Source organism: Macaca fascicularis, chromosome 10, assembly GCF_037993035.2.
Source record: "Macaca fascicularis isolate 582-1 chromosome 10, T2T-MFA8v1.1".
NCBI lineage: Eukaryota > Metazoa > Chordata > Mammalia > Primates > Cercopithecidae > Macaca > Macaca fascicularis.
Window position 1 is genome coordinate 32,038,787 of NC_088384.1, and position 21,665 is coordinate 32,060,451.

At 52.2% G+C, this 21,665-nt stretch overlaps 1 protein-coding gene across 2 annotated transcripts; it reads left to right on the forward strand.

Annotated features, from left to right (window-relative positions):
- The first annotated feature begins 1,391 nt into the window (after positions 1-1,391).
- Positions 1,392-17,609, forward strand: LRRC74B (leucine rich repeat containing 74B). 2 transcript variants are annotated; one of them, XM_015457411.4, is made up of 9 exons: positions 1,392-1,563; positions 2,813-2,955; positions 3,305-3,437; positions 4,381-4,587; positions 8,199-8,308; positions 9,615-9,730; positions 11,381-11,459; positions 13,384-13,479; positions 16,626-17,609. In XM_015457411.4, the coding sequence occupies exons 1-9, from the start codon at positions 1,422-1,424 to the stop codon at positions 16,779-16,781; spliced, it is 1,182 nt and encodes a 393-aa protein (XP_015312897.3). In that variant the 5' UTR covers positions 1,392-1,421; the 3' UTR covers positions 16,782-17,609. The 2 variants fall into 2 exon arrangements, with proteins under 2 accessions (XP_015312897.3, XP_073860441.1); XM_074004340.1 differs by lacking the exons at positions 13,384-13,479; positions 16,626-17,609 and having other exon boundaries at positions 11,381-12,798.
- The last annotated feature ends 4,056 nt before the right edge of the window (positions 17,610-21,665 follow it).

A 21,665-nucleotide genomic window follows, 5' to 3' on the forward strand; every position in this document is an offset into this window, starting at 1 on the left:
CCGAGATATAGCTGGTGGTCTCTCTGGGGCTACTGCTCCAGCTCTCACAGATGTTAAGGATGATGTCTTGTGCCCCCTGGGTGGGGCCGTGGGGAGGGACTGGGAAGGAGGCAGGTGGGCACACAGGACAAACACACAGCTTGCTCTTGCTCTCCTGTCTTGTATTGCCTACCTCCCCCCAGCCCCCGAACCAATCTGCCCCCTTCCCCTCCAGCCCCTAAACAGCCCAACCCTCAACTTCAACCCAGCAGGACCAAACCCCACCCCCCACCTCTTCCCCTGCCCCTCCAGCCTGGCCAAAAGCTCTTCTCTCTTACCCTACCACATAGACCAGGATCCCAAACTGCAGCAGCCTCTGTAGGGCGCCCACCCGCCAGTTCCTGGTCATCACATACTTCTCTGTCTTATAATCCAGAAGCCCCCAGCCTGTCATAGCCCCTGGGGAGCCCATGCTGCCAGCTCCTGCTAGCTGCAGGCACATGAGTCAGCATGGTAGCTGCAGTCACAGCTGAACAGGAGGCAAAGCAGGGCCCGAGCCAGGCCAGGCCAGTCGCTGTTAAAGGGACATTTCCACTAAAGCAGGATCCAGCCTCCGACACCCAGCCCTCAGCCCCTAACCCCAGCTGTCCTGCACCTCCTACCCTCCCTACATTCCCTTTGCTGGGCCATGGCACACAGAATACAGCAGCAGCTCTGTCCCTGCCCTGGGGTCTCACTTCCTGGGGTGGGAGTGGAGGTGGTGAGAGGATGGGGAAGGACAGCTGTTATCAGTGCTGTGAGAGGACGGCCTGAGGGCAGCAACAGCCCTGGGGAGGCTCTGAGTAAAGCTTCAGGAATAAGTGACTTCTGAGCCGACCCTTGCAGATTCTGAAGTGAATAAGCAGACAAAGATGGGGATGGAGGTTCCCAGGGGAATGAACAGCCTATGCAAAGGCCAGCGCATGCAAGAGAACTGAGAGCCACAGAGTGAGAGGGTGACCTGGCTCTGAGAGGTTCCCCAGACCCTCCTGAAAAGCTGCTCCCAAGTGCAGTGAAGAAAACACAAGCTCAGGAGTCAGGCATGTTTCCCATTCCATGAAAGGGGGGCGATGCTGGAACCGCCTAGGGAGGCAGAGAGGATAAAAGCCTCAAAGCGCCCAACCCGGTGCATGGTCTGTGGCGCATGCAGTTTATCAGCCTGGGCGAGGAGTCTCAGCACAAGCACCCCCCACAGTTTCTACGGCAACTAACAACACCTGGTTGTCGGGGCGACCGCCGCGGGGGAGCGCCTCGCTATTGGCTGTGGGGGGCGCCTGTCGCTGGACGGCACATTCGGTTGGTCAGCGCAGCCGCAGACTCCGCCCACAATCCCGGGCCGCGCTCTGAGTGGGACGCCAAGCTGTCCCAGTCTCAGTGTCTGAGACTGCGAGAGGGTCGTAACCATGAGGGGTTCCTGCGAGAGGTCTGGGGAGGATGAAGAGCAGAAAGAAGAGGAGGCTATGGCGGCCTGTGGGCGTCTTTCAGGGGTCCCCGAGGCCGTGCAGGGTGCCGAGGCCGATTGGGACTCCGACTGGGAGATGGAAGGTGCTCAGGGGAGGGGGCAGGCTCGACTCCTCCCCTTTTGGGGTCTTCTCCGGCAGGGGTCGGGGGAGGCGGGCTGGGGCTAAGGGGGCAGGAGACCCGTGTCGAGCAGGGAACGTACCCGTCTGAGGGGCTCCTCCAGCCCCCTGCCCTCCCTTCATTGCTCCTAGAAGCATCAGGGTAAAATGCAAAATCCCGCCAGACTGTGCACCAAGGGCTGTCCCGCCCTGAAATGGAATAAAAGCCGGGTTTTCCTGTGTCCTGAAATGGAACCAGTCGGGTTTTCCCAATCCACAGGAAAAACTAAGCTAATGGATGTATAGAATTGAGAACTATTTCGGTTTTTTCTCCCGTAAAATGTTTACAACACATGTGTGGTCTGCAGTCCAGGTTAAAAGACACAGCATGCAGTTTGGCATCAGACTGGCAGAGGCCTGACTCTGGCAGGATTAGCTACCACCCCTAGCTGTGGGACGCTCAGCGCAGGCCAGCCACGGCTTCTACCGCAACCAACAACATTGGATTGCCTGGGCTCATATTTATTAATAAACAAATATATAAATAAATTATGTATTTATCAGAGCCAGGGTCTTGCTCTGTCACCCAGGCTTCAGTGCAGTGGCAGGATAATAGCTCACTGCAGCCTTGAACTCTGCACTCTAGTGAGCCTTCTGCCTCAGCCTCCTGAGTAGCTGGGACTACAGGGGACCACCTCACCTGGCTAATTTAATAAATTTTTTGGCTGGCCTTGGTGGCTCACGCCTGTAATCACAGCACTTTGGGAGGCCTGGGCAAGCGGATCACCTGAGGTCAGGAGTTTGAGACCAGCCTGGCCAACATGGTGAAACTCCGTCTCTATTGCTAAAAAATTAGCCCAGTGTGGTGGCAGGCGCCTGTAATCCCAGCTACTCAGGAGGCTGAGGTAGTAGAATTGCTTGAACCTTTGAGGCAGAGGTTGCAGTGAGCCGAGATCGTGCCACTGCCTTCCAGCCTGGGTGACAGCAAGACTCTGTCTTGAAAAAAAAAAAATTGGCTATGTTGCCCAGGTTGTCCAACTTTCTTTTCATAGCTGTATGACTTTAAGGAAAAGATTTGCGTTGCCTGAGGCTTGATGTCCTCATCTGTCTTATGGGAGCAGTGGTCCCAAGGAGCACAGGAAGCAGTGCTTCTAGAGGCAAAATATAGGCCAGGTAGTGACACAGGTGGCTGTAGCTGTGCAGGGGTCCACATTCGTCCCCCTGTCTCCTACCAGGCACCCATGGGCTTGGAGAACTGGTCAGGGACACACTGTACCTGAGGTCTCGCCGGGCCCATAGCGTTGTGCCCGTCTCCTGCTTTCTGCGCCAAGGGAGCACCCAAGAGCTGAACCTCCGGCACCGTGGCCTGGGGCCCCAGGTACCCCTGGAGGGACACTGTATCCAGGCTTACAGGGAGAGTCTGTCCCCTACACTCCCCAGCTTCTGCCTGTGCCAGGCATGCCCCACCCTCCACATCTGGGAGACAGATGGGGTTGAGGCTGTGACAGGTGGCGTTAAGGGTTGGGAAACCTGCAGGCTCCTGACCAGCTGGGGGGTCAGGGAGAGCTGGGGGTGGGAGGAGACCTTCACAGAGCCTGAAAGGAGAAGCAGGTGTCACTTAAAACAGGTGGGAAGGGGTGGGCTTTCCAGCTGGAGGACGTGGAGCGGGCTGAGCCCTGGAGCATGAGCCAGGATAGTGGCCAGTGTGTTTGCTCTGTCTGTCCCAGGGCGCCCGGGCTCTGGCTTCCTCGTTGAGCTCCAATCCATATGTCAAGCGGCTGGACCTTCGAGACAATGGGCTCTGTGGGGCGGGTGCAGAGGCCCTGGCAGGTGCCCTGAGCAAAAGCAGCAGCATCCGTGGTAGGTGCTGGGCCTGGGTCAGGTGGGCAGGCGTCAGTCCTCCCTATCCTCAGGGATGTGCCTCCACCCCCAAAAGCTGGGCCATGTCACCTGGGGCCTGCTGGTGCTGCTGGTGGATAAAGGAGGGGCCTCATCACAGGAGGGGGCATGTGGGGTAGAGTTAGACCCTCCGCTGTGCAGTCAATGCTGGATACAAGTCCCTTCCTCACCCACCCCACCCCACCACTCTCCTCTCTTGCTAGCCAGCATCCCCCTCTTCACCTGGCACATGGTAGACTCCCAATACCTGAATGCAGGTTGGGAGAGTCCTTCCACACAGAGAGGTGGGGGTTGGGTATTGTAAGAAGCAGGTAGGCAATGTGAGAGTTTGATGCGGCTGGGGCCAAATGCCCGTTCTGCCACCGAAGAGCTGGATACCTGGGCAAGCAGCTTCACCTCTCTGAGCTTCAGTTTCTGATCTGTGAAATGGCCCCCACAAGACCTCATAGGCTTGGGGCTGTGGTGAGCATGAAGTGAAACGCGCTCCTGAAGTGGTCAGCAGAGTGTGTGACCCATGTAAGTGCTCCATGCATGGCCACCTGGGCTGTTATTGCCAATACTGGCAATGGGGCCGTGAGGGCTTCTGAAATGGGTGGTGATATCACTGCCAGACACAGTCATTGACGGGGTGGCTGTCCCCCACCACAGCAGTCTCTACAGTACCAAGAGGTAGGCGGTTTTAACCACTTGACACAGAAGCTCGTGGGCACACAGGGAGGGGGAGGTCAGGGGCAGAGGGGACCCAGCCATTGGGAGCCAGAGCCACCATGCAACCCCAGGACAGTTAACCTGTAAGGCGCCTTCCTCTGCCTCAGACCTGGAGGTTTGGGGGATGGCAGAAGAGGGAGGTGGGGGGGTGCCTGGCTTTGTGTCCCACTGACTGAGGAGTGGATATGTCCCCCAGCTGTGGACCTGTCGGAGAACCAGCTGGGAGTGGCAGGAGCCCAGGCCCTCTGTGCTGCTTTCACCATCAACCGGGCCGTGCAGAAGATACAGCTGTCAGGGAATGGCCTGGAGGAGCAGGCGGCCCAGTACCTTGCTGAAATCCTGCTGGCCCACACAGACCTGAAGTCCCTGGACCTGAGCTATAACCAGCTGAATGAGCAAGCAGGTAACGCCTGCCCAGGGCACCATGGGACATAAAAACTCAGCTTCCTGGGGCAGGGGTGGGTGGGGGTTGGCAGGACCGCACTGCACATCACCAGGGAGCATGTGCTCTGGCTCCTGCTCCCCACACCCCACCTTGCCCCACTCCTCTTCCACTCCAGCCACACAGAACTCTTCATTCCTTCCACAAATATCTCATTGCCCACTGCTGTATGTGCTGCGCACTGACTTAGCCACCAGGGATCTACCTTGAACAAAACCAAGTTCCTGGCCTCAAGGAACAATGTTGACAACATCATTCTCAGAAGAAACAAATAGTTTCTGCTTCTGGAGAAGAATGGGGACCTCCTGCTTTAAAGAGGTGGCTGGGGAGGCCTCTGTGAGGTGACATTTAAGCTGAAATGTGCAGAGTGGGAAGGAGTCAGCCTTGGCAAGATCAGAGGGAGAGCATTTCAAGCAGAGGAACCGTGAGCATGCGGGCCTGTTCCCCAGACTGGCAGACAGCAGTGTGACTAGGCTAGGGAGCCAGGGAAGCGTGGCCAGGCTGTGGGGTGGAGAGGGCAGAGGGGGCTGCAGGGCTACAGGCTGTGGCAAAAAGGGTGAAGATTTTGTTCCAAGTGAGGTAGCAGACATGGTTGGGATTCCTTGATCTCATCACTGTCATGCCCCTGAGCATATGCAGGAGCTATCTGCTTTGCCAGGAATATGCACTTCTACCTGCCTCTCCTCAAATGGTCCAATAATAGTAAGGATCACCTGGGACCCTGGGTTGGGCATGCAGATGCTGACCCTGGACCTGCTGAACCAAACTCTTAGGAGAATGCCGGTGAATCCGCATTTTAATGGATGCCCCAGGAACATTTTCAAAAGAACAAAAACCGTTTTTTTTTTTTTCCTTTGAGACAGAGTGGAGTCTCACTGTGTCACCTAGGCTGGAGTGCAATGGTGTGATCTCTGCTCACTGCAACCTCCACCTCCCATGTTCAAGCAATTCTCCTGCCTCCTGAGTAGCTGGGATTACAGACGCGCGTGACTATACCCAACTAATTTTTGTATTTTTAGTAGAGATGGGGTTCCACCATGTTGGTCAGGCTGGTCTCGAACCCCTGACCTTGTGATCCGCCCGCCTCAGGCTCCTAAAGTGCTGGGATTAGTCATGAGCCACCGCACCTGGCCGAGAATTGCCTTTTCAGAAGCACTTCTCTGTCTCAAGCAGCTTAGAGCAAGTGGGGTGACATCAGCCTTGGCCTGTGAGAATTGGCCCTGGCATGTGACTGCCAGAGAACCAGTTTGCCTTCTAAGAAAATTATTGCAAGAAGTCGGTGAAATTAAAAGTGAGGCTTGGCAGGGCACTGTGGCTATCTGTAATGCCAACAACATTTTGAGAGGTTGAGGGGCGCAGATTGCTTGAGGCCAGGAGTTCGAAACCAAACTGGGCAACATGGGGAGCCTCAGTGGTGACAACAAATAATTTTAAAAATTAGCCCTGGGTGACAGAGTGAGACTCCGTCTCAAAAAAAAAAATAATAAAAAGCCCCAAGTGGTGGCCTGTGCCTGTAGTCTCGGTCAGGAGGCTGAGGTAGGAGAATCGCTTGAGCCCAAGACGCCAAGGCTGCAGTGAGCCGTGATTGTCCACTGCACTCCAGGTTGGGCAACAGAGTGAGACCGTGTCTTAACAACAACAAAAAGACTAGCTTTCTTTCCTCTTTAGTGCCTGTTTCCCTGTTATGATGTTAAAAGCAGGTACTGTGATGTGCAGCTGGTTTCTGTGTCTTATGCAGGTGCTTTCTTATGTGTATAAATGTTCGTGAAGGGGGCCAGCCCTTCCACACCTGTGGGTGTTTCTCTTCAGGTGGGAAGAGAGACTGAGGAAAGAAATAAGACACAGAGACAAAGAATAGAGAAAGAACAGTGGGCCCAGGGGACCTGCGCTCAGCATAGGGAGGATCCCCGCCCGCCCGCTGGCACTGGTCTCTGAGTTCCCTCAGTATTTATTGATCATTATCTCTACCATCTCCTCGGAGAGGGGGATGTGGCAGGACAATAGGGTAATGGTGGGGAGAGGGTCAGCACATTTGAGCAATGATGTTTGTGTGATAAATAAGTTTAAGGAAAGGTGCTGTGCTTTGATGTGGGAGTACACAAACATCAGTATTGCCACGGCTCACCTCCAGCCCTAAGGCAGTTTTCTCCTATCTCAGTAAATAGAACATACAACTGGGTTTTACACGGAGACATTCTATTCCCAGGGAGGAGCAGGGGACAGATGCCTTCCTCTTATCTCAACTGCAAAGAGGCACAGACCCTTTAAGGTCAGGTCTTTCCCTTCCCAGGAAGCCATATCTCAGGCTATCGCATGGGGGAAAACCTTGGACAACACCTGGCTTTCCTAGGCAGAGGTCCCCGTGGCCTTCGCAGTGTATTGTGTCCCTGGGTACCTGACATTAGAGAATGGTGATGACTTTTAACAAGCATACTGCCTTCAAGCACTTTTTTTTAACAAAGCACATCCTGCACAGCCCTAAATCCATTAAACCTTGAATCAACACAGCACATGTCTCTGCAAGCACAGGGCTGGGGCTAGGGTTACAGATTAACAGCATCTCAAGGCAGAAGAATTTCTCTTAGTACAGAACAAAATGGAGTTTCTTATGTCTACTTCTTTCTACATAGGCACAGTAACAGTCTGATCTCTCTTTCTTTTCCCCACATGTTCGCTTTGGTGTTCCTGTGAGGGTTGTGGGATGACTGCTGGAGGGTTCTGTTCGGCCATGTTGCTCCGCCTTCATCTCCAGGTCTCGCTTTTTTGTCCAGGCTGGTCTTGAACTCCTGGCCTCAAGAAATCCTCCTGCCTCAGCCTCCTGAGTCACTGGGACCACAGGCACACACCACTGCCTGGCTTTCACCTTCCTTTCTCTACCACCCCCATCTCCTCTGTATCACAGCTGTGCCAGCCCAGTCACCTCGTGCCGACCCTATGGCACCAGCCTTCTACGTGGTCCCCCAGCCTCTTGCCTCTGCCCCCACCCAGCCCAGTCTATCCTGGACACCTGCCACTTGCTGAAATGCTAGTCCAGCCTCATCGCTTCTTAAGGCCCTCCCTGACTCCTTGCCGCTTGTATGTGCTGCCTAAGCCCCTTAGCTTGGCACTCAAGGCCCCTCAGCATCTCTCAAGTGCCTGTTACTCCTTCCTGACCTCACTGGCTTCGCCCTCCCCAGCCCCAGCTCCAAGCCTGCATGCATTTCCACAGGTGCCTCTGCCATTTGCACTTTCCTGTGTCTCCTCCCCACTGTGCATGCACAAGCCCGTCAGGAATTCCTCAGTCCTGAGTTATCTCCTCTGTCCTCTTTCCTGACTGTCCGCAAGACGGGTTAGCCACCACTCGGTTCCCATGCCTCCCCCTTTGCAGTCTAAATGAATAGCTCACATCCCATACGTTTGTATTTGTATTTCCCCCATGAAATGTGAGTTCCTTAAGGGCATGGCAGGCCCATGTTAGTTTCATGTCTGTGACCCTCCTGCCCAGCAGAGGCTCAGCACACAGTGGGCATCAGTGCGATCTTTTGAAGGACTGAAGAGAGTGAGTCAGAAGGTCTCTCTTGGTGTTTCTGAAGGGGAGACACTCGGACAAGCCCTGGCAGAAAACACTGGACTCACCGAACTTAACGTGAGCTGGAATCACCTCCGAGGCCCGGGAGCTGTGGCATTTGCCAGGGGACTGGAGGTATGAAGCCCCCACCTAGTCATCCCTGCAACCTGTCTGCTGGGACCTGCCTCACAGGGGCCAGCTCCCTGTCTCTGCAGCTCTTCGGAAATGAACCTTGGATCTTTTTTTTTTTTTTTGAGACAGAGTCTTGCTCTGTTGCCCAGGCTGGAGTGCAGTGGCGCGATCTCGGCTCACTGCAAGCTCTGCTTCCCGGGTTCACGCCATTCTCCTGCCTCAGTCTCCTGAGTAGCTGGGACTACAAGCACCCACCACCACGCCCGGCTAATTTTTCGTATTTTTAGTAGAGACGGGGTTTCACCGTGTTAGCCAGGATGGTCTCGATCTCCTGACCTCGTGATCCACCCGCCTCGGCCTCCCAAAGTGCTGGGATTACAAGCGTGAGCCACGGCGCCCGGCCAAACCGTGGATCTTTTAAGCAGAGCTTAAAGACTGTTTCTTTAGGTGATTTTAATTTTCCTGGCTTCATTTAGTGACCACAATACGCTGTGCTCACTGTCATATCATTTCCTGAAGGGTCACTGTTGAATGTCTTGCACCTTCCCCAGACACCATAGACACCCAGCTGGGAAGGGACATCCGTGCAGTCTGGTGACACACGCTCACTGTTGGGCATAGGCAGGTGGTTTCCTGAGATGAGACCTTGCACCCTTGGATGCCAGCACAGCCTCTCAAACACCCACTGTTCCCTTCCATGTGTGGCTCATAGGGCTCGGGAATGGGCGGCTTAAGCTGGTGCTAGGGTGGTACAAGGTGTCTGCAATGTCCCTAGTGCCAGATACCCTGTGGGGTCCTCCTCAGGCCATGGCAGCTGCTGTCTTGCCCTGATACAGGGGCTGACCTTGGGGTCCTGCCCCACAAGGTGGCATGTCACATTCTGTCTTGCCAGAGCACCTACTGTTCTTCCCATCACAGTACCCTGGGCAGGTTTCATCCAACAGCTCTTCACTGGATCTTGGGATCCCTGCCCTCCAGAGCCATTAGATGGGTGTGGAGTCCGTTCAATGTTTCTGGGGCCTGCTGCTGCTCTGCACACATCCCTCCCGGTCTCTCTGAGGGCCATTCACGTCTACACCGGTCCTTTCCTGTTGTGCTCTGGGCCACTGGGCTCTGTTGACCACCATCATCCAAGCTGTAGCCACCGGGGGGTCTGCATGGCACTTTCCTGACCCTTCCTTGGAGCCTCTCCCCTTCTGCCCTTTATCCCTTATCTTTGCTCCTCAGGACTCCTGGCTCTGAGGCTGTGGCACCCTGGCTTGCTCCACTGTCAGACGGGGTTCCATGACTACACTCTTCGGTATTCTAGGCAAACATCTTCCTGAAAGTTCTAGACATCTCATACAATGGCTTTGGGGATCCTGGAGCCTCTGCGGTGGGTGAGGCTCTCAAGGCCAACAACGTGTTGGAGGAACTCAACATGAGGTGAGGATCCCCGGGGGCACGCCCCAGGAATCGTGGGCTCCATGATCTTTCTGCTGATCCACACAGTCTACCCGTGACGGGGCTTGAGCCACAGTCCCAGAGCAGCTCTGTCATCCTTATCGCTGGAGTTTATAATTTTATGTATTGATTTAAAACAGCATCTTGCTTTACTGCCCAGGCTAGAGTGCAGTGATGTGATCATGGCTCACTGCAGCCTTGACTTTCCAGGCTCAAGCAATCCCGCCACCTCAGCCTCCCAAGTAGCGGGGACCACAGGAGTATGTCACCAAGCCTGGCTAATTTTTTCTTTTTTGTAGAGACAGTCTCCTGCTGGCTTTGAACTCTTGGGCTGAAGCAGTCTTCCTGCCTCAGCCTCCCAAAGTGCTGGAATTACAGTCATGGGGAGTTCATCACTGTTACATAGAGACCTGTGATTCCTACAGCACAGGCGGATGGCTGCGAATTGCACACGGTGTGTATAAAGCATCTCCCGCAGAGCCTGGTGCATGGCGGGTGCTCCATGCAAGCTTTCCTCCCTTGCAGATGAGCCAAGGCCAGGTTCTGTGGCTCACACCTGTAATCCTAGCACTTCAGAAGGCTGAGGTGGGAGTATCCATTAAGGACAGGATTTTGAGACCAGGCTAGGCAACATAGCATGACTCCATTTCTATGCAAAATCTAAAAATTGTCCATTTCCGGTGGCATACACCTATCATTCCTGGTACTTGGGAGGTTGAGGCAGGAGGATTGCTTGAGCGTAGGATTCAGGAGTTCAGGCTGCAGTGAGCTGTCATCATGCCGCTGCATTGCAGCCTGAGCAACAGAGGGAGAAAAATGAGCCTAGTCCAGATGAGGCAAGGCAGGACCCTGACAAGTGGGCCCCAGTGCCTGTTTTGCTCAGCATGTGGCTACTGGAGCATGCCCTGTGTGAGGGGCTCCTCCAGGCCATGCAGTGTCCCAGTCTAGCCAGGGGGCACAAGCCCAGAAGGAAGAAAAGAGGTGGATGCCAGGGAGGTCATGGGCCAGAGGCCAGGGAGGTCATGGGCTGCTGTGGCTGAGACCTTTCCCAGGGGCAGCTCCCCGTGGGCAAGAAGGCCCCACTCATTCCTGCCCAGCTTTCCTCCCTATGGGAGGAGCTAAGACTAGGGGCAGCCACAGAGGCTGAAAATGGAGGTGCAGCCAGAGCTGGGGTCTGAGAAGTGAAAGGGAAGTGGGACTGGCTCCGGAGACAAAGTGGTCCAGGGTGGTGCTGAGGCCTGCAGTTTGGGAACAGCGGGAGGAGGAGAGGCCTTGGACAGAAGCAAGGTGATTTTCTGGAACAGGCGTTGTCATGGTGATAGGCATGAGATGCCAGCTCGGGCAGAATGCGTGGGAGCACTTGCAGAGCTCAGAGGGCCAGGGAGCGGCAGCTGGTGTCCACCAGGACAGGGACGCTTTAGGCGTGTTTGCTGCGTGATCCCTCTGAACGGTGTCATCTCTACCTTTTACCTGTTGACCTATCCAGGGTTCCTGCGGTGTGAGTGGAGGGCTGGAATGAGAGACCCAACCTGGTGGCTGCAATGGCAACTCCAGTGGGCACCCTGGGGCAGTGGGCTCTGCACGGCTGCTTGGAAGGTTGCACAAAGCATGTGTCTGTTGTCTTTGTTGCAGCAACAACCGCATCTCTGCGATGGGAGCCCTGAGCCTGGGCCTGGGTCTCCGGGTCAACCAGACGCTGAGGATTCTTGTAGTGAGTGCTAGCCTGATGACTGAGACCCCAGCACAGACCTGCCCTGTACCAGTCCACACAGATCCCTCCCCCGCAGCCCCCACCCAGGGGCAGTTGGCAGGTGCACACAGGCTGGCTCGCTCCCTTGCCACTCACCCTGCATCTGGGGTCTGGCCCTCCTCTTCTCCCCTTCCTCCCTCCCAGCTTCTCTCCCGCATCTTCTTGCTGCCCTTCCTCCTCTGTGGGCTGGGGTGCTGCTCTGATGAAGGTGGCTGGGCACCCCTTGTGTCTCCCTCATCTTCTCCCCTGCCTTTCCTCTGGTCTTGCTGGGACCCAGGCCCCACCCAGGTGTTGCGTTGGCCACTGCTCAGGCCGACCTGAGGCCTGGTGTTTCCAGCTGGAGTCCTTCCCCTGGGTTTGCAGGTGGGGAGGGAGTGCTGAGCAGGACAGAGAGCAGAAGACAGACACAGGAGGGAGGCGAGTGGGGAGCAGGTCCCCAGGGGACCACTGTGCCCACAGCAGGTACATGCTGGGGCACAGTATTGCTAGCTGGGTATGGACACCCAGCTCTGTCGGCCCTCAGCTCCCCACCCCAGCCTTCCCTGGGCTTCTCCCATAGCTCTCCTCCCCTGCTCCCTGCCCCACAGGAACCTGGACCTCTCTGAACCGTAGACCTGAGTTTCCAGTCACCTCCTAAACAGTCCTCTAAATGTCCCAAAGTCACGTGGGAATGTGAGAGTCCAACCTGAATGCATCACCCCCCTCTAAGGGCTGCCTCCTGGTGAGGGGCTCCTTCCCAAGTCACCAGCTGGGGCCCAGAGCCTACTTGCCCCTCCCTTTTCCACACCGTCCCGCCCACCCTCTGCAGGGGCTCACCCTGCTGACTCCTCCCTCTTCTGACTTCCCCTCTCAGCTTCTGTGAACTTGCGGGGTTCCTGGCTACAGTCCTTCCTTCCCACCTGCTACCCAGTGACCTTTCTAAACCAGAAACATGCCCTGCCTGAAAACTGTTGGAGTTTTATCCCCTCTGGATAAACCCAAGCTTCGAGTGCATTTTGTCACGGGGAACTGGGCGTGGTGGCTCACGCCAGTAGTCCCAGAACTTCCAGAGGCTGAAGCAGGTGCCTGAGGTCAGGAGTTTGAGCCCAGACTGACCTACATGGTGAAACCCTGTCTCTACTGAAAACGCAAAAAAATTAACCAGAAGTGGTGGCGCACACCTATAATCCCAGCTACTCTGGAGGCTGAGGCAGGAGGATCCTTTGAACCCAGTAGGCGGAGGTTGCAGCAAGCTGAGATCTCACCACTGCACTCCATACTGGGCGACAGAGCATGACTCTGTCTAAAAAAAAAAAAAAAAGGTAACATAGCATGTCATGGGGGATCTGGGCTCTGCCAGCCCCTCTCTTCCAAGTTCAGTGCTCTCACCGCAAGCTCGGAGTACACACACACACACACACACACACACACACACACACACACACACACGGTACTATTTTTCACCCCTGCCTTTGTTCCTCTGCTGTTCTTGCTGAAATGTCCAGCTCCGGCCACCTCACCTGGGAAGCTCAGCTGAGCCCTACCCAGATACACCTCCCCTCCCAGCCTTTCCCTCCCAGGGGAGTTGGTGCACACTCTGCGCTGATCACACCACATTTCATGATGCTTCCTTTCCCTCCCCTCTCCCCAGCAGGCAAGTTCTTAAAGGCAAGAGTGTGTCTTGTGTGTCTGTATCAGTCAGAGGCCTCTCCCTTCCTCTCTTCTCTGGCCCAGCAGCCTCACCAGAGCATTCTGTCTGACTGTCTGATGGAGACACCTTCTGAGCTGAGACAGTGTGGCCATAGTAGCTGTGTCCTCAGAGATAAGGAGCCCCTCCTTCCCTTTCACGTTGCTCTCTGGCCTCCCCAGACCCGGCTTCTCGCAGCTTTGTGTGCGTGTTTCTTAGGTGTCCAGGAATCCCATGCGAAGTGAAGGCTGCTTTGGTCTCCTCAAGTCTGTCCAGGACAATCCAGCCTCTGCCCTGGAACTGTTGGATTTCTCAGTAAGAGCATTTTATAAATCTCGTTTCTGATCCTCCCAACAGCCCTGTGAGGTATCATCATTTTAGAAGAAGAAAGTGAGAGTTAGAGAAATCAAGAGCCCTGCCCAGACACACGGTGTGGCAGAGGCAGAGTTGCAATAGGGACCTGACTGCAGGCATGGTGCCACTCGGCTCTGCCCCCTCTGGACTGGTGGTTCTGCGGGATCTTGCCTGGGGACCCTGCCTGGGTTCTTCATTGGCTGAGAGAGGGTAAGTGGAGGTCTGGGCACGATGCTCCCTATCCACTGAGGTTTAGATCTGCAGTTGCACCTGCAAGGCTGCCCTCTGCCCCTCCCCCGACTGTCTGCAGGTGGACTGTGGTGCTGGAAGGTTCACTTGAGTGGCTGTGAGAGAGATTAGGATCCCTTTTCATTCAATTCTGCCACTTTTTTTGAGTCAGGGTCTCAGTCTATCGCCCAGCTGCAGTGCAGTGGTGTGATCATAGCTCACTGCAGTCTCAAATTCCTTGGCTCAAGTGGTCCTCCTGTCTAAGCTCGCCAAGTAGCTGGAAGTACAGACACAGGTCACCATACCTGGCTAATTTTTTTTAGAGATGGGGGCTTGCTATGTTGCCCAGGCTGGTTTCAAACTTCTGAACTCAAGTGATCCTTGTGCTGTGGTTTCTCATGTCTTGGGTCAATTTTGATTTTTTTTTTTTTTTTTTTTTGAGACGGAGTCTCACTCTGTCACCCAGGCTGGAGTGGAGTGGTGCTATCTCAGCTCTCTGCAACTTCTGGCTCCCAGGTTCAGGCAATTCTCCTGCCTCAGCCTCCCAAGTAGCTAGGATTACAGGTGTGTGCCACCATGCCCGGCTTAATTTTTTTTATTTTTAAATTTTTTTAGTAGAGATGGGGTTTAACCAGGTTGGCCAGGCTGGTCTTGAACTCCTGACCTCAGGTGATCCAACCACCTTGGCCTCCCAAGTGCTGGGATTACAGACATGAGCCATTGAGCCTGGCAAATTTTGATTTTTAATGTAGAAAAAGTGCCAGGTGAGGTGGCTCACACCTATAATCTCAGCACATTGGGAGGCTGAGGTGGGAGGATCCCTTGAAGCCCAGAGTTCAAGACTCTCCTGGGCAACACAGCAAGATCTCCATCTCTACAAAAAGCTTTTAAAAAAATTAGCCAGGCATGTGTCACATACCTGTAGTTTTGGGTACTCAGAAGACTGAAGCAGGAGGATCACTTGATCCCAGGAGTTTGTGGCTTCAGAGAGCTATGATTGTGCCACTGTACTCCAGCCTGGGCAACAGAGCCAGACTCTGTCTCAAAAAATATAAAAAAAGAAGGAAACAAAAAAGTTGAGTTACAAATCAGTGCTGATTCTAACCCTGATTTTTTTCAATCCAGACTTGAGTCAAAGCCTTTCCAGAAATGTGTGTGTGTAGTTTCAGTTATTCAGGTTTGGGACAACTGATGTCAAACATCCTTACCGTTTCCTTCTAATGGCCTGTTCTTGCCTTAACCATGTGCCTGCTGCTCTGAGAATTCCTGTCAGCACTGGATCTTTCGTTCTAAAAGAAATAGAATGACATATGGCATTATCCTACCCAAATATATACTTACTTGACACAATGTATGGTCATTATCAGAAGCCCCTAGTCTCATGGGAATGCCATGGGCTTTGGAATCAGTTCAGGCTTGGGACCAAATCCTGTGTCTATCAATGTGGGATCCTGGACAAGATTCTGAGTCAAAGAATCATAAACAATCAATCAATAACTAGCCTGGGCTGGGCATGATGGTTCAAGCCTATAATCCCAGGACCTCGGGAGGCCAAGGCAGGTGGATCACCTGAGGTCAGGAGTTCGAGACCACCCTGGCCAACATGGCAAAACCTGTCTTTACTAATAATACAAAAATTTGGCCAGAGTTGGTGGCTCATGCCTGTAATCCCAGAACTTTGGGAGGCCGAGGCAGGCAGATCACCTGAGGTCAGGAGTTCAAGATCAGCGTGGCCAATATGGTGAAACCCTGTCTCTACTAAAAATACAAAAATTAGCCAGGCGTAGTGGTATGCACTTGTAATCCCAGCAACTCGGGAGGCTGAGGCAGGAAAATCACTTGAACCCAGGAAGTGGAGGTTGCAGTGAGCCGAGATTGCACCATTGCACTCCAGCCTGGGCAACGAGAGTGAAACTCTGTGTTGTAAGCTGGATGTGGTGGTGCCCTCCTGTAACCTCAGCTACTCAGGAGGCTGAGGCAGGAGAATCGCTTGAACCAGAAAGCAGAGGTTGCAGTGAGCCGAGACCGTGCCACTGCACTCCAGCGTGGGTGACAGAGCGAGACTCCATCTTAAAAACAAACAAACAAACAAAACAAAAACACGAAGAAAAACAATTAGCCTGAATCGAATATTCTATTTTCTATTCCTTAATTGTTGTTATCTGTTATCACTAGTATAATCTGACTAGCCCAGATTTTATTCTGGGCTTTGAGGGAAATAGTTTTGAAGACTTATAATTCAAGGAAAATCTTTCCCTGGGCTCAGACTTGTGTTTTTGTAAAATGGGGCTAACGTCTACCCCCCAAGGCCATCATGAACTTAAGCTGAGATGACAGACCTGAGGGAAAGGCCTTGCACAGAGAAGGACTCAATCAGTGCCAGTTCTGTTCTAACAACCCCTTGGTTTTTTAATTGAGGAACAACATTTATGCTGAAAAATGCACAGAGATTAAGCATAGAGCTTGGAGAATTTTCACAAACGGCATAGGTGTCTATGTAAACAGCCCCCAGATCTGAAAACACAGCATAGCCGGGCATGGTGGTGGGCACCTGTAGTCCCCGCTACTCTGGAGGCTTAAGCGAGAGGATAGCTTGAGTCCAGGAGCTCAAGGATGAAGTGAGCTATGATTGAGCCACTGCACTCCAGCCTGGTGACAGAGTACGATCCCATTTCTAAATAAATAAATACAGCGGGACTTTAAACGTCCCACATTGTCCCCTTCTCTCCTGGATCTTACTAGTTTGCGGGTATGAGATTGTCATCCACAGGGGAGAAGCCACCCGAAGGAGCTTCTCTGAGACCTTGTGTGTGTGAGTGGAAAATGGTCAAGTTCTCAGATAGTAACAAAGTTCATCCTTGTAATGGGTGTCTCCTCAGGATATCCAGGTGAACGCGGAGTTTGATGGCCTTGCTAGCTCAGTGAGGGGAATTCTTCCAGAGCTCTGCATAAAGACTGGTGCTTGCAGAGTGGAGTATAAAAAGGAGTTGCTGCCAGTCTTCAGACCAGCCCTGCCAGCGTCTGTCCCTAAGTGACCTTGGAGTGCGGCTTCCTCATCTCCAATCAGTTGCTTTGACCTCCAGGGTGAGAAGCTCTTTGACTCACGAGGCCTTGTTACCACTTGTGTCTGCACTGAGTCCCCACGTCAGCAGTGTGCTAAGTCCTGTGGAGCTGGCCTTCACGGTGCTCACACACCTGTACCCTCCACTGTGCCCCACGGACCCTGCACTCATCTGGGCTTTCATGTGCTCTCACTCATTCATGTCACACAAACCTCTACTAAGTACTGCACATTGAGCTGGGCGTGGTATCCAAGATGCCCAAGCAAGTCCCTGCCCTCCCCATGTTCATGTTCTGGTGACCTCAGGAAACTATTAAAATATAAGGAGGGGTGCACACTGTGCTTTTGAGAATGCAAACGGGCACATCCTTTTTGGAAGGCAATTTATCATTATGCACTGAGAGCCTCAAAACTGCCTGTGCCCTTTGATACAATTATTTGACTAATGTGCTCTAGAGAAATAACCAGAGATGCCTAAATAAAAGATTGGTGCCTAAAGATGCTCATGGGGCTGGGCACAGTGGCTCACACCTGTAATCCCAGCACTTTGGGAGGCCAAGGCGGATGGATCATTGAGGTCAGGAGTTCGAGACCAGCTTGACCAACATGGTGAAACCCCAGCTCTACTAAAAATACAAAATTAGCCAGGCGTGATGGCACACACCTGTAATCCCCGCTACTCGGGAGGCTGAGGCAGGAGAATCGCTTAAATCCTGGAGGTGGAGGTTGCAGTTCTCACCATTGCATTCCAGCCTGGGCAATAAGAGCACAAATCTGTCTTAAAAAAAAAAAAAAAAAAAAAGGCCCATGGAAATGCTGTTTATCATGATGAAAATCGGAAGTGTCCCCAATAACAGGGGATCGGCCAACTAAAATTTGGAACTCTGCAAATGTTAAAAGCCACATGCTCAAAGGACACTTAACAACTCATGAAAATATACATGATTAATGTTAACTGAGAAAATTGGGAGGAAAAAAATCACATGGCAGCTGGGTGCAGTGGTACGTGCCTGTAGTCCCAGCCATTCAGAGGCTGAGGTAGGAAGACTGCTTGAGCTCAGGAGTTGGAGACCAACTGGGGCAATACAATAAGACCCTGTCTTTAAAATCAATCAATCACATGGCTTATCTGACAGTTCCTCAAAAGCTTAATCATATAATTACCATATAGCCCATTAATTCCATTCCTAGGTACTTACAAGAAATGAAAACATATGTCCCTGCAAGAACTTGTGCAACATTATTTATAATATTCTAAGAGTAAAAATGCCCACCAGTGGATAAATACAATGTGGTATATCCATACAATGGAATATTATTTGGCAATAAAAAGGAATTGGAGGTGATAAAAATGTTCTAAAAATGTATTGTGGTGATGGCTACATAACTGCATATTCTAAAGGCAATTGAATTATATATACTTTAAAGGAATGAACAGTATGGCATGTGAATGACATCTCAATAAAACTGTTTCGAAAAGAAGGAAAAGTACTGAAACATGCTAAAAATGGATGAAACTGGGAAACATGATGCTAAATGAAAGAAGCCAGTCACAAGCCCACATGTTGCATGATTGCATTTATATGAAACATCCGGAGTACGCAAATCTATAGAGACAGACAGTAGATGATAAGTTGCCTAGACGTAGAGAAATAGAGGGATTGGAGGTTGACAGCTAAAGGATATGAATTTCTTTGCAGGGGGGTGATAAAAATGTTCTAAAATTGATTGTGGTGATGTGCAACTCTATGCATATGCTAAAAACCACTCAATTTTACATTTTAAAGGGTTATTTATGTGGTATGTGAATTACATCTCAAGAAAGCTGTTGCAAAAAATATCATACTAAAGCCTAGTGGCATTAAAAAAGTATAAATATGATGCAGCTACTCTGGAGGCTGAGGCACAAGAATCACTTGAACCTGGGAGGTGGAGGTTGCAGTGAGCCGAAATTGTGTCACTGCACTTGAGCCTGGGTGACAGAGTGAGACTCTGTCTCCAAAATAAATAAATAAATAAATGAAAGTATGAATATATAAACACAAGAAAAAAAGACCAAAAAAGCCCAACTGAAATATTAATGTTTATCTGTAGGCTGCGGGTTTTTGGATGATTTTATGCTCTTTTTGTTTTTAGATTTTCCATACTTTTTTTTTTTTGAGGCAGAGTCTCGTTCTGTCACCCAGGCTGGAGTGCAGTGGCGCGATCTCTGCTCACTGCAAGCTCTCCCTCCCGGGTTCACGCCATTCTCCTGCCTCAGCCTCCTGGAGTAGCTGGGACTACAGGCACTCACCACCATGCCTGGCTAATTTTTTGTATTTTTAGTAGAGATGGGGTTTCACCATGTTAGCCAGGATGGTCTTGATCTCCTGACATTGTGATCTACCTGCCTCAGCCTCCCAAAGTGCTGGGATTACAGGCGTGAGCCACCGTGCCCGGCGATTCTCCACACTTTCTACTGGGAACATGTGTTACTTTTATAATCAGAAAAACAAATACAGCAGTCACGTGGCATATCATAATGTTTTGGTCAACGACAGACAGCATATACAACAGTGGTCCCCTAAGATTCTAATACCATATTTTTTTTTTTTTTTTTTTTTGAGACAGAGTCTCGCTCTGTCACCCAGGCTGGAGTGCAATGGCCAGATCTCAGCTTACTGCAAGCTCCGCCTCCCGGGTTCCCGCCATTCTCCTGCCTCAGCCTCCCGTGTAGCTGGGACTACAGGCGCCCGCCACCTCACCCGGCTAGTTTTTTGTATTTTTTAGTAGAGAGGGGTTTCACCGTGTTAGCCAGGATGGTCTCGATCTTCTGACCTCGTGATCCGCCTGTCTCGGCCTCCCAAAGTGCTGGGATTACAGGCTTGAGCCACCGTGCCTGGCCCTAATACCATATTTTTTCCATAGCTTTTCTGTGTTTAGATATACAAATCCTTACTGTACAGGTCTGTAGCCAAGGAGCAATATGCTGTACCATATGGCCTAGGTGTGCAGTAGGCTCCACTATCTAGGCTGGTCTAAGCACACTCTATGATGTTCTCCCATCAACAAAATCGCCTGATGATGCATTTCTGAGAATGTATCCTAGTCACTGCGCAATGCATACCTCTATTGAAGAGCACTGTGTGATGCAGGCTACAGCTGAGTTCTGTGCACGATGTGGTTGGAGCCCTGAGGAAGGGGAGGGCTGTGGACTGAATGGTATCCCCCTCAATATTAGACGCTGAAGCTCTAGTCCCCAGTGTGACTGTATTTGGGGCAAGGGCCTATAAGGAGATGATGAAGATTAAGTGAGGGCATAAGGGTGGGTCTTGATCCAACAGGATTAGTGTCCTTATAAGAGACCAGAGAGCTTGGGTGCTACCTTCCCCCACCCCGTGGGAGGACATGGTGAGAAGGTGGCCGCGTGCAAGCTGGGAAGAGAGGCCTCTGGGACTTCTAGCCTCCAGAACTGAGAGAAAATAAATGTCTGTTGTTTAAGCTGCTCTGTCGATGGTATTTTTTTATGGCACCTGGAGCTAATACAGAATGATTCACCCTCCTGGGGAGAAGGGGCAGTGGGGGCAGTGGCCTCCTCTGGTTTCCGTGGCCCTCTGCAGAACTCCCTCCCTGCCTCTCCTCCTTGTGCCAAAGCACCCTTCTAAGGGCAGACCTGATCGCACTGTTCAGAGGTCCCCAAAGCCCACAGAAAAGGCCCAACTCCGGACCTCATGTGTCTCATCCCACTGGAGGAGCTTCCTCTCTCTTCTCTGCTGTCTTCTCAGGAGGGAAAGTTAAGGGTCTGCTTGACAACCCTCTGGGGAGAGGCCAGAATGGGGTGCTGCATTCCAGTGATGAGCTAGGGGTAAGCCTGCATGTCTCCTCCTGTGCTTTCCCAGAAGTGAATATACAGTGGATATGCAAGAAAGTAAAGACTATCTTTACGAGTGAATGGCCGGGCGCGGTGGCTCACGCCTGTAATCCCAGCACTTTGGGAGGCCGAGGCAGGTGGATCACCTGAGGTCGGGAGTTCAAGACCAGCCTGACCAACATGGAGAAACCCCGTCTCTACTAAAAATACAAAATTAGCTGGGGTGGTGGCGGGCGCCTGTAATCCCAGCTACTCTGGAGGCTGAGGCAGGAGAATCGCTTGAACCCAGGAGGCGGAGGTTGCGGTGAGCCGAGATCGCACCATTGCACTCCAGCCTGGGCAAAAAGAGCGAAACTCTGTCTCAAAAAAAAAAAAAAAAAAAAAGAATGAATTGAATCAGGCTGGGCATGGTGACTCACGCCTGTAATCCCAGCACTTTGGGAGGCTGAGGTGGGCAGATCACTTGAGGTCCGGAGTTTAAGACCAGTCTGGCCAACATGGTGAAACCCCATCTCTACTAAAAATACAAAAATTAGCTGAGTGTGGTGGTGGGCGCCTATAATCCCAACCACTCGGGAGGCTGAGGCAGGAGAATTGCTTGAACACAGAAGGCGGAGGTTGCAGTGAGCTGAGCTCACGCCACTGCACTCCAGTCTGGGTGACAGAGCAAGACTCGGTCTCAAAAAAAAAAAAAAAAAAAAAAAGGAAGAATCAGGCTTAGCGCACTGGCACATGCTTGTAATCCCAGAAATTTGGGAGGCAGAGATGGGAGTGTCACTTGAAGCCAGGAGTTCCAGACCAGCCTGGGCAGCATGGTGAGACCCCCGTTTCTACAAAAAACTTTAAAAAAAATTAGCTGGGCATGGTGGCATGTGCCTGTCGTTCCAGCTACCTGGGATGCTGAGGTGGGAGGATCACTGGAACCTGGGAGTTTGAAGCTGCAGTGAGCCATGATTGCACCACTGCACTCCAGCCTAGTTGAGAGAATGAGAATCTGTCTGGGAAAAA

Bases quoted from the DNA above. Each gene is read 5' to 3' on its own strand.
- LRRC74B (XM_074004340.1), top strand. From the start codon at position 1,422: ATGAGGGGTTCCTGCGAGAGGTCTGGGGAGGATGAAGAGCAGAAAGAA. The intron at 2,956-3,304 runs GTACCCCTGGAG...TGTCTGTCCCAG, and splicing joins ACCGTGGCCTGGGGCCCCAG to GGCGCCCGGGCTCTGGCTTC. The intron at 8,309-9,614 runs GTATGAAGCCCC...TCGGTATTCTAG, and splicing joins CATTTGCCAGGGGACTGGAG to GCAAACATCTTCCTGAAAGT.